General features: G+C 40.9%; 1 protein-coding gene across 5 annotated transcripts in view; it reads right to left on the reverse strand.

Annotated features, from left to right (window-relative positions):
- Positions 1-12,613, reverse strand: part of grid2ipb (glutamate receptor, ionotropic, delta 2 (Grid2) interacting protein, b) — a 101,747-nt gene that overhangs the window by 5,088 nt on the left and 84,046 nt on the right. For 3 of the 5 annotated variants that reach the window (XM_057825998.1, XM_057825995.1, XM_057825999.1), the window contains 7 exons: positions 12,102-12,191; positions 7,678-7,874; positions 7,460-7,615; positions 3,246-3,332; positions 3,045-3,174; positions 2,820-2,938; positions 2,493-2,657 (listed from right to left, as the gene is read on the reverse strand). In XM_057825998.1, coding sequence (XP_057681981.1) covers positions 2,493-2,657; positions 2,820-2,938; positions 3,045-3,174; positions 3,246-3,332; positions 7,460-7,615; positions 7,678-7,874; positions 12,102-12,191 — 944 coding nt within the window. The remainder of the gene's footprint in view (positions 1-2,492; positions 2,658-2,819; positions 2,939-3,044; positions 3,175-3,245; positions 3,333-7,459; positions 7,616-7,677; positions 7,875-12,101; positions 12,192-12,613) is intronic. The other 2 variants (XM_057825997.1, XM_057826000.1) reach the window with 1 other exon arrangement.

Here is a 12,613-nt window from a genome sequence, read left to right on the forward strand (position 1 = left end):
GTTTTTTTTTTTTTTTTTATGCGGCGAGACGTCCAACACATGCGCACTTCGGTTAAACTCGGTGACTTTTTGCATGTGTTTCCCTCTGATACCTTTAAGCATTGTTTTCTTGTGGTAGCTTTGACCAGATTGTAGATCTGTTGACCACATTAGTCATGTTGGGTATTTAAAGTGCCTGTGACACGAAAAAGCATGTTTATTTCATAATACACGCAGTATTTTATGCTCCTGAATGAAATGGACCAAATGGATGTGTGAAAAAGTGATCGATATATTTATTCTTTTTTTTTTTTTTTTTTTAATCCCGCGCTACGAAAATGACAGACTTCCGGCTTCGGTCTTGCATTTAGGAAGAGGGCGCTGTGACGTGTACGGGAGAAGGATTCCTCTTCACTATACAGCCGTACTGTTGTATGAGAAGGACTAAGGATTCGGCTGATTTTGCGGATTAATTCGTTTATTTTTCGCATCACGCCAGCCAAACGGCTGCAGAAAAATCTTGCTGTACGAGGGACTGGCGTGTGAACCTTTTTGGGGTTTCAAAAGGTTCCCATTCACCGGTGGATATTGGCCAAAACAAGCCCTACTGCTGTGGGACCATGGGACTTATGAGGAAGTGAGTGAACATCGTGTTTTGTATTATGTCAAATACTGGGATCATTTTAGTATGAGGGTGGCTTGCATTTTGTGGCTGACATGCTCCTTGTCCCCTCGGCCGACGACCGGCAGCTTGTCACAGATCCCCCCGCCAGGAGAGCACGACACTCTGCATATTGCCCTCTTTATGTACCCGGTGTTCTGTCAAATTTTCCAACCGATCAGAAATTGCAACTTTGTGTTAAAAATAGCCGTGAATACAGCGATTACAAAGTAAACACTACAAACTTGCTTTAAATAAAGGACTACTTACGTTTGATCATGGATGGGCATGTAAAAAGCTCTCCTTATACACATATTGTCATGTTAGCTGTATAACAACTGCAGCCGCCCTCCTCCACTGTGTCTTTCCCTGTTTACGACTTCGCCGTGTAATAAAGCATTATTTTGCCACATTCGTGTTAGCCATTTGGCAGCTCTACGCTCCTCCGACATCGGCCGGTTTGTCCGGCGGTCATTAACCAGCTGCTTCCCCGCAAACGAGCCCTCTGCCCTCAGCAGGGGAATGACGAGCTCTAACTTGTTGGCCACTGGGCGGGTTGCCGATCAGCAAAGACAATCGAAAACCCAGTCGTCATGTGAAATGATCCGGGCTAGTTACAGTATGTGTGATTTTCCTCTTCGATGACTTTGAAACATCGCTCGGTTCGGGTTAGCATGTCGGCTAGCTGTCATGCCTCTTGGTTTGTTTACATTCTCCGAAGCAGGGGAAGGGAAATGACATAAGCCCAACTTAGGTGGCATAAAATATCGTTCGGGAGGTGCGACAGTAACGGTGAAGTCAACAGTTTTGACCGTTATGGAGTAATTTTGCCATGTCATCCTGAATAAATGCATTTTTATTATTTCATATCCCATTTAGCACAAGACCGTTATTTGTCATGACCATGCCATTTATTTAGCTATTGGAGAAAAATACTTGGATAAAAAGAATATAATGTAAAAATATTGGAGTAGAGAGACTGAAACAATAACATTTTGCGGCTCACTTCGTCGCGTTTTCCTCGTTCTGAATAATTCCTCCTCAATGGGCTGCATACTAAATCAGATGAAATCGTTACTCTGCTGACGTCATCCACCTGATGGGGACGCTAGAGCCCTATAATGGTAGGCGTGGCTAACCAGCAGATTAAAAGACTAATTTCTCGTCATCTGCGCTTTGCTAAATTGTTGTATATAGTCGAATCGTCTCAAAATATGATTCCAATTCACATAATAATGCTATTTAAGACTTTTTTTTTTTTCTCCTGTCGTACGCACTTTAAACCACCCTTATTTGATATTACTACGTTTAAGTATTTTCTTAAGGCATTTTTAGTATGTTCTTCTTGTATGCATCTAAACAAGACAAGCTGAATGCGCACGGTAGTACTTTGGGTGACAAATTCGCCGCTTGTAGGACGTTTTGCCGGTGTAGCACATTTTGGCAAAACACCGGTTTGTCCTCTCTTGTCTCGTTTCATCCTGTCTTTCATGTTCATTTTGCTTTTGCTGCTCGTTTTGTGAAATATCGCCTGTGCTGTCCTGCTCATTAATGTTCCTCTCGGGTTCAAATTGAAAGGGCTGAACAACTTGGCAGCGTAGTCCCAGTGACGACACCGCCCTGTGAAGTCAACAACAATGGCGACCAACTTGTTAAACTAATTTTGCAATTTTTATGAAAACGAAAACATGAGGGGTTTTAATATCAACTTATTTTAACTCATACTAAGGTTTATCTTTTAAGAACTACAGGTCTTTCTATCCGTGGTTCCCTTTAAAACAAGTTCTCAATCTAATTAAGCAACCACACATAGAAGTGCAAGTATGACATGTTTACGATTTGAGAAAATCACCTCAAATTTGGATATGAAATCTGCAAAAATAGCAAAGAAGGACTCCGTGCTGGTGGACTTGCCGTCTTCTCCAAAGAAAGAGGCCACTTTGGAGAACTCTTCCATTGCTCTGTTCTGCAGAGACTCCAGAGACTGAATCGAAGGGTGGCTGTTCTCCAGAAAACTCTGTTGGAATTATCACAGAAATTCTAAACAGCCATATGACAGACGAAAATGTATGAAAATATCTGTAGTATGTTTTAATTGTAGGAATGAGGGTGTAAATAAAACTATATTGCTGAGCATTTTCCAGATTTACATACAGAAAGCACTAATGAAGACTCTTACACTCATGACTGAAGCAAAGTGGTCCTCAGAAGTTAAGGGGATCTTCAGGCACGCTGCTCTGATGTCCTGGATGGTGGCATGAAGGTCGCTGAGCTCTGTGGTCATCGCCCTCTGGTTCACTGAAGAAACACGAGTTGCTTGAAATCCAGTGTAACATGTACAGGTTTACAAATATATACTTGAACATCTTGTTCTGATCCACTGCCTGGCTTTAGCTTGACATACCCTTGGCTGCCAAAGGCACCGTGGTGAGGTCTCTGGAAAAGTTGAGCAGCTCTGGGAAATGTTGGCACAGAGACTTAGCCAAAATGTGGAGGAAAGTGGATTTCCCATCCACCGTTTTGGTTGTGCTGAGCTGGCAGACACAGTGAAACGATTAGACACGATTGATGGATGCAGGGTGACCATAGATGATTGGGGAATTACCTCTGTAAGGAAGTTGATCTTAAAACTGGTAGTCCTGTTGCTTTTGGGTTGCCCGTTGTTAAGGTAATTCCCCATTGCGAGCACAAACTGTATGAAACAACAAGAAGGGTCAATGTATGGAACACAATGGTTGCATTTGTCACGTATATTTAACCTCGTTCAAATATCAAAAGTATACAATATGCCCCTTCAACCTTTCAGGGACAGTGGTCACTACAGTGGCAGAGGTGGGTAGTAACACGTTAGATTTACTTGAGAAACAGTGGCAAAAATTTACTTCTAAGAGTACCTTTACTAAGCCATACTTTTTGAATTTACACTGCTGCCCAAAGTATTGGCACCCCTGCAATTCTGTCGGATAATGCTCAATTTCTCCCAGAAAATGACTGCAATTACAAATACTTTGGTAGGAATATTTTCAATGATTTTTCTTGCAATGAAAAACCACAAAAGAGAATGGGGGAAAAAATTAAATTCTTATCATTTTAATCAAAACTCCAAAAATGGGCCGGACAAAAGTATTGGCACCCTCAGCCTAATACATGGTAGCACAACCTTTAGACAAAATAACTGTGAACAACTGCTTCTGGTATCCATCAATGAGATTCTTATAATGCTCTGCTAGAATTTTACACCATTCTTCTTTGGCCGACTGCTCCAGGTCTCTGAGATTTGAAGGGTGCCTTCTCCAAACTGCCATTTTCAGATCTCTCCACAGGTGTGATTCAGGTCTGGGCTCATTGCTGGCCACTTTAGAAGTCTCCATTGCGTTCTCTCAGACAATTTTCTAGTGCTTTTTGAAGTGTGTTTTGGGTCATTGTCCTGCTGGAAGACCCATGACCTCTGAGGGAGACCCAGTTTTCTCACACTGGGCCCTACATTATGCTTCAAAATTTGTTGGTAGTCTTCACACTTTATAATGTCATGCACACGGCCAAGCAGTCCAGTGCCAGAGGCACCAAAGCAACCCCAAAACATCAGGGAACCTCGGCCATGTTTGACCGTGGGGACCGTGTTCTTTTCTTTGAAGGTCTCGTTTTTTTTTTTTTCCTGTAAACTCTGTTTGGATGTTAGTCGAGGTTCTTTATCCACCATCCGCACAATCTTTCATTGAAATCTCTCGTCAAGTTTTCTTTTCCATCCACATCTAGGGAGGTTAGCCACAATGCCATGGGTTTTACACTTATTGATGACACTGCGCATGGTAGACACAGGGACATTCAGTTCTTTGGAGATGGACTTGTAGCCTTGAGATTGTCCATGTTTCCTCACAATTTTGCTTCTCAAGTCCTCAGACAGTTCATTGGTCTTCTTTCATTTCTCCATGCTCAATGTTGTACACACATGGACACAGGACAGAGGTTGAGTGAACTTTAATCCATTTTAACTGGCTGCAAGTGTGATTTAGTTATTATGACCACCTGTTATCTGTCACAGGTAAGTAACAGGTGCTGTATTACATAAATTAGTTAAGCATCAAATGATTTTTCAAAGGGTGCCAATACTTTTGTCCGGCCGATATTCGTCGGTGTGTAAAATGGTTTAATTTTTTTTTTTTTTCATTCTCTTATGTGGTTTTTCATTGCCAGCAAAATAAATGAAAATATTACTGCCAAAGCATTTGTAATTGCAATCATTTTCTGGGGGAAACTGAGCATTATCTGACAGAATTGCAGGGGTGCCAATACTTTTGGCCAGCACTGTACTACATTATTGTATTTTAACAAATGATGCTTAATTTCTGGGCATATTTTCTCTTGCTGGAATTCAGTGATTTTTTTTTTTTTTTTTTGTATTGCTTTGGCATAATGTGGTCATGTAATAGGCAATAGTACAGTATCATAATTGTTCATATAGAAGACTGTGCTGAGAAAAAAAATACCATTGTAAAAAAACAAAAATAAGATCATAACAAACATCATAATCAGTTACTCACAATCTTACTCATTACTTGAGTGTTATTTTCACCAAATACTTTTTTTTACTTGTACTTGAGTAAATTTTTTGGATGACTACATGCACTTTTACTTGAATAATATTATTTTGAAGCAACGATACACTTACTTGAGTAAAATCTTTTGTTACTCTACCCACTTCTGTAAAGTGGACAACTATTGACGCCAAAATCCTTTACCGCTTTATCGAACAAGCAACTATATTTGGTAATTATTTTTCGTTTTTTTGGGGTGGGGGGCATCAGACCCATAAACCTTTTATAGGGTAAGTGAGTATTTTTGGTTAGTTAAAAAAAAAAAAAAATTAGCAATTTATATGAATTTAATCATTATATTATTTCCTGTATTACTTGTATCTAATAATAAATACATTTATACATTAATACAACGTTAATAAAACTAAATTAATAAAATAAAAATGAATTTTAAAAAAATACACACTGGTTATAGCCACAACTCTCTCTCATTGCATGCCAATGATGGCTATAGACGTCCGATTAATATAAACCAGGACGGCTGGCTCTAAATAAAAATTGATTGGACGTTTAGCACTGTAGATGGCAGCCATCAATATACAGTCCTTCTAAAAACAATTAGCATGTGTGATAAAGTTCATTATTTTCTGTAATGTACTGATGAACATTACTTTCATATATTTTAGATTCATTACACATAACTGAAGTGGTTCAAGCCTTTGTTGTTTTAATATTGATGATTTTGGCAAAAAAAGTCAAGAAAAACCAAAAATCCCTATCTCAAAAAATTAGCATATCATGAAAAGGTACTCTACAGAAGCTACTAACCTAATCATCTGTATCAACGAATTAACTCAAAACAACTGAGAAAGATTCCTGAGGCTTTTAAAAACTCCCAGCCTGGTTCATTACTCAAAACCGCAATTATGGCCAAGACTTCTGACCCGACTGCTGTCCAGAAGGCCATCATTGACACCCCCAAGCAAGAGGCTAAGACACAGAAAGAAATTTCTGAGCGAATAGGGTGTTCCCAGAGTGCTGTTTCAAGGCACCTCAGCGGGAAATCTGTGGGAAGGAAAAAGTGTGGCAGGAAACGATGCACAACCAGAAGAGGTGACCGCACCCTGAGAAAGATTGTGGAGAAGGGCCGATTCCAGACCTTGGGGGGCCTGCAGAAACAGTGGACTGAGTCTGGAGTAGAGACATCCAGAGCCACCGTTCACAGGTGTATGCTGGAAATGGGCTACAGGTACCGTATTCCCCAGGGCAAGCCACTTTTGAACCTGAAACAGCGGCAGAAGCGCCTGACCTGGGCTACAGAGAAGCAGCACTGGACTGTTGCTCAGTGGTCCAAAGTACTTTTTTCAGATGAAAGCAAATTTTCCATGTTATTCGGAAATCAAGGTGCCAGAGTTTGGAGGAAGACCAGGGAGAAGGAAATGCCACAATGCCCAGTGTCAAGTACCTACAGTCAGTGATGGTCTGGGGAGCCATGTCAGCTGCTGGTGTTGGTCTACTGTGTTTTATCAAGGGCAGGATCAATGCAGCTAGCTATCAGAAGATTTTGGAGCACTTCATGCTTCCATCTGTTGAAAAGCTTTATGGAGATGAAGATCTAATTTTTCAGCATGACCAGGCACCTGCTCACAGTGCTAAAACCACTGGTATATATGGTTTACTGACCATGGTATTACTGTGCTCAAATGGCCTGCCAACTCTTCTTACCTGAACCCCATAGAGAATCTGTGGGATATTGTAAAGATGAAGACAACACAAGACGCAACACTGTGGATGAGCTTAAGGCCGCTATCGAAGCATCCTGGGCCTCCATAACACCTCAGCAGTGCCACAGGCTGATTGCCTCCATGCCACGCCGCATTGAAGCAGTCATTTCTGCAAAAGGATTCCCGACCAAGTATTGAGTGCATAGCTGATATAATTCATTGAAGGTTGACCTTTTGTGTATTAAAAAACACTTTTGTATTGGTCGGATGAAATATGCTAATTTTTTGAGATAGGGATTTTTGTTTTTTCTTGTTTTTGCCAGAATCATCGATATTAAAACACTAAAAGGCTTGGACTACTTCAATTGTGTGTAATTTAATTCAATTTTATTTGTATAGTGATGAAATAGTGAAATGAATCTAAAATATATGAAAGTATAATGTTTATCAGAACATTACTGAAAATAATGAACTTTATTACAATAAGCTAATTTTTTCAGAAGGACTAGTATACTGTATATTGATGTACATCAAAACCGTGAATATGTAGTCATTTTTACTTCAAGGATTTTGGCCAGTTTCTTGCTAGTCTTCAGCTCCAAAGAAGCCTTGTAGATGTAATCAAAGGCCACTTTCATCTCCTCTGTCCTTTCCTGCAAGGTGGTCTTGAAGTGGAGGCTCTTCAGGCGGGTCTTATATTCGGGCACCATCAACATCTAGAAAAAAGCACTGCTCGTAATCCTTCGTTTTTTAATTTTGCCTTGCGCACTGTAGCTACCTGGAAAATAAACTGGTCAGGTTCGCTTAGCTTGGCCGGGTCCTGGTCGAACTGCTCGTACTTTTTCACCTCGTCCTCGTCAGGGGCGTAGAGCAACAGCTGCTTAATGTGGGCAGGCTCCAGTCTGTCCGTGATCATGTCCATCAGGACCTGGCGAAGCTCGTCGGGTGAGAGCTTCAGGTGGGCGATGAGGATGGCTGCGAGAAAGAGAAGGTTTACAATTAAATTGAGGGTTGTCAATCATGACTTGTTCACGGTAGACGCCTCGGGGATGTTCTTCAAGCCTCGAGGCAGAAATGAGCAAGATTCCCTCGGTCGCCATGGGAATGGTCCTAATGATCGCTTACGTCACCGGGTGTTAAAAACACTGAAATAGTTGGCTAGAGTGCAGCCAGTACTAATAAGCACTTTAAATAACGATCTCCATTGAGGAAAAACAATGAGCACAACAAGGGATAAAACAGCTGTGCCTCCTGCTGTCGCCATGGCAAGTTACAGATCCAAAGTGTTAAAATTTATCATTATTTTACAAAAAGTGAGGAGTGAGGAAATGTATTTGAACACCCTGGGATTTTGCAAGTTCTCCCACTTATAAATGATGGGTGGTTTGAAATTTTCATGGTAGGTGCTTGTTCACTGTGAGAGACAATCTAAAACAAATAAAAATCTGGAAATCACAATGTATGATTTTTTTTTAACAATCTATTATACTGCTGCAAATAAGTATTTAAACACCTGAAGAAATCAATGTTAATATTTAGTACAGTAGCCTTTGATTACAATTACAAAGGTCGTTTGTACGGTTTCAGTAACTTTTCACCAGGTTTGCACAGACTGCAGCAGGGATTTTTCATCATGTTCCACACAGATCTTCTCAAGATCAATCAGGTTTCTGGGCTGTCACTGAGAAACACGGAGTTTAATCCTCCTCCAAAGATTTTCTATTGGGTTTAGGTCTAAAGACTGGCTCGGCCCCTCTAGAACCTTGATATGCTTTTCACGAAGCCACGCCTGGGTTATTCTGGCTGTCTGCTTCGGGCCATTGTCATGTTGGAAGACCCAGCCACGACCCATTTTCAATGCTCTAACTGAGGGGAGGATGTTATTCGCCAAAATCTCACAATACATGGCCCTGGTCATCCTCTCCTTAATACAACCCCTAGCAAAAAGTATGGAATCGCCAATCTCGGACGAGCACTCACTCAGGCATTTTATCATGTAGAACAAACTCAGATAAAAAGCTTGAAAAAATTGTCAAGAGTCAAGAATCTGCATTGGACAAGGAGTCAAGAATCTGCATTGGACAAGGTGTCAAGAGTCAAAAATCTGCATTGGACAAGGTGATGATGCTGGAAGTTTTGTTTGGTGCTGTTCCTGTGAGATTTACAAAGATGACTGCCTGAAGAAAACATCAAAATTCCCTCAGTCGTTGATTATATGGGGCTGCATGTCAGGCAAAGGCACTGGGGAGATGGCTGTGGCTAAATCTTCAATAAATGCACAAGTTTACATTGAAATTTTAGACAGCTTTCTTATCCCTTCAATTGAAAATATTTTTGACTTTTTCCAAGATGACAATGCATCATGCCACAGAACTAAAACTGTTCAAGCATTCCTTGGAGAAAGACTCATCCAGTCATGTCAATGTCAATATCATGGCCTGCGAATAGCTCTGATCTCAACCCAGTTGAAAACCTGTGATGGAAATGAGAAAAAAAAAAAAAAAAAGTCCACAGCAATGCTCCGACCTGCAAGGATGATCTGGCACCAAACTGATAAAGAATACTCATCAAGTCCATGCCTCAGAGACTGCAAGTTGTCATAAAAGCCAGAGGTGGTGCTGCTAAATACTAGAGATGTGTTTGGATTGTTATTTCTTTGTTTGTTTCTCATGATTCCATATTTCTTTTCTCAGAATGGAGTGAATCCATATATACAGTGCCTTGCAAAAGTATTCGGCCCCCTTGAACCTTGCAACCTTTCGCCACATTTCAGGCTTCAAACATAAATATATAAAATTTTAATTTTTTGTCAAGAATCAACAACAAGTGGGACACAATCGTGAAGTGGAACAAAATTTATTGGATAATTTAAACTTTTTTAACAAATAAAAAACTGAAAAGTGGGGCGAGCAATATTATTCGGCCCCCTTGCGTTAATACTTTGTAGCACCACCTTTTGCTCCAATTACAGCTGCAAGTCGCTTGGGGTATGTTTCTATCAGTTTTGCACTTCGAGAGACTGACATTCTTGCCCATTCTTCCTTGCAAAACAGCTCGAGCTCAGTGAGGTTGGATGGAGAGTGTTTGTGAACAGCAGTCTTCAGCGCTTTCCACAGATTCTCGATTGGATTCAGGTCTGGACTTTGACTTGGCCATTCTAACACCTGGATACGTTTATTTTTGAACCATTCCATTGTAGATTTGGCTTTATGTTTTGGATCATTGTCCTGTTGGAAGATAAATCTCCGTCCCAGTCTCAGGTCTTGTGCAGATACCAACAGGTTTTCTTCCAGAATGTTCCTGTATTTGGCTGCATCCATCTTCCCGTCAATTTTAACCATCTTCCCTGTCCCTGCTGAAGAAAAGCAGGCCCAAACCATGATGCTGCCACCACCATGTTTGACAGTGGGGATGGTGTGTTCAGGGTGATGAGCTGTGTTGCTTTTACGCCAAACATATCGTTTTGCATTGTGGCCAAAAAGTTCAATTTTGGTTTCATCTGACCAGAGCACCTTCTTCCACATGTTTGGTGTGTCTCCCAGGTGGCTTGTGGCAAACTTTAAACGAGACTTTTTATGGATATCTTTGAGAAATGGCTTTCTTCTTGCCACTCTTCCATAAAGGCCAGATTTGTGCAGTGTACGACTGATTGTTGTCCTATGGACAGACTCTCCCACCTCAGCTGTAGATCTCTGCAGTTCATCCAGAGTGATCATGGGCCTCTTGGCTGCATCTCTGATCAGTTTTCTCCTTGTTTGAGAAGAAAGTTTGGAAGGACGGCCGGGTCTTGGTAGATTTGCAGTGGTCTGATGCTCCTTCCATTTCAATATGATGGCTTGCACAGTGCTCCTTGAGATGTTTAAAGCTTGGGAAATCTTTTTGTATCCAAATCCGGCTTTAAACTTCTCCACAACAGTATCTCGGACCTGCCTGGTGTGTTCCTTGGTTTTCATAATGCTCTCTGCACATTAAACAGAACCCTGAGACTATCACAGAGCAGGTGCATTTATACGGAGACTTGATTACACACAGGTGGATTCTATTTATCATCATCGGTAATTTAGGACAACATTGTATCATTCAGAGATCCTCACTGAACTTCTGGAGTGAGTTTGCTGCACTGAAAGTAAAGGGGCCGAATAATATTGCACGCCCCACTTTTCAGTTTTTTATTTGTTAAAAAAGTTTATATTATCCAATAAATGTTGTTCCACTTCACGATTGTGTCCCACTTGTTGATTCTTGACAAAAAAATTCAATTTCATATCTTTATGTTTGAAGCCTGAAATGTGGCGAAAGGTTGCAAGATTCAAGGGGGCCGAATACATTTGCAAGGCACTGTATGACCATATGACTTTCTCACATGACTTTTCTGGATCATCCAAATAGTCATTGGCAAACTTAAACGGGCCTGGAAAGCTGCTGGTTTAAGTAGGGGGACCTTCCGTGTCATGAATGATTTTAAACCATAACGTCCTAGTGTATAACCAACAGTCACCTTGGAAATGTTGGTCTCAGCTCCTTTCAGGTCATTGACCAGCTCCTCCTACTGTATGTTGTTCTTGGCTGATTCCTCACCATTTTTAGGATCATTGAGACTGAACGAGGTAGATCTTACACGGAGCCCCAGTCCGAGGGAGATTGACAGTCATGTTTAGTTTCTTCCATTTTGTAATAATTGCTCCAGTGGTGGATCTTATATCACCAAGCTGCTTGGCAATTGCCCCGTAACCCTTTCCAGCCTTGTAGAGGTCTACAATTCTGTCTCTGGCGTCTTAAGACAACTCTTTGGTCTTGACCATGTTAGGAAATGGAGTCTTCCTGATTGTATGGGGTGGACAGGTGTTTATTTGCAGCTCACCACCTCAAACAGGTCAAATCAAACAGGTCATTTTGATTTTTGTTACACCCCTAATGTAGAGTGTTTGTGATCAAAATAAATACTTACTCATGTAACAAAACATCATTAACATCTGTTATTATCACGCAGTGCTGTTCTCTACAAGCATGGAAAAAAATGACAATAAAATGAATATCTTTGCAGTACAGCTCCTCTATTGGATTAGATTCATTTTGGCAGCTGTGGTTGAGATCAATAGAGGGAAAAAAACAATAAATGAATTCAGAGGTAGTCTAAACATGAAGTATTTATGTATTTGTATGTACTTTGTATGTTATTTTTTGGGTAAAAGCTTGACTCACATGCATTGTAGGCTTTCTTGTGAGACAAAATCTCCACGACATCTTTCTTTTTTAAGTTCTCGGGCAGGAAGGTCGGCTCTGGTGGAGACACTGGCAATTAAACAACAGTGTGAGGATGAGTTCTCCAGGCACCAGGGATCGATAAGACTTACAGCCACATGCGCACACACCCACACTCAGACACACACATTCAAGGATGAAAAGCTCATAACACAGTTCTGTCATGTGACTCTCTTGAGGCCAAGGTTCACTGATGGATGAGTACGATTTGTCTTTTCTGTAGCAGAACTGTGCTATTGCTGGACTTGATACGGGTGGAAGTGGTGCCTTTACGGAGAATGGATCGAAGACAATGTGAATGGAGCAGGCCTCATCTACGTGATTGATATGACTGTGAAAGTACAAGCAAAACAAGGTCAAGAAATGGGAAAGTAAAACAGGTAGAAAAACAATATTGTATTCGCATGACTGTAAAACTTGTATGTTGTCAGGATAGAATTGGCCCTGCCATT

The sequence above is a fragment of the Corythoichthys intestinalis genome, chromosome 21, assembly GCF_030265065.1.
Source record: "Corythoichthys intestinalis isolate RoL2023-P3 chromosome 21, ASM3026506v1, whole genome shotgun sequence".
NCBI lineage: Eukaryota > Metazoa > Chordata > Actinopteri > Syngnathiformes > Syngnathidae > Corythoichthys > Corythoichthys intestinalis.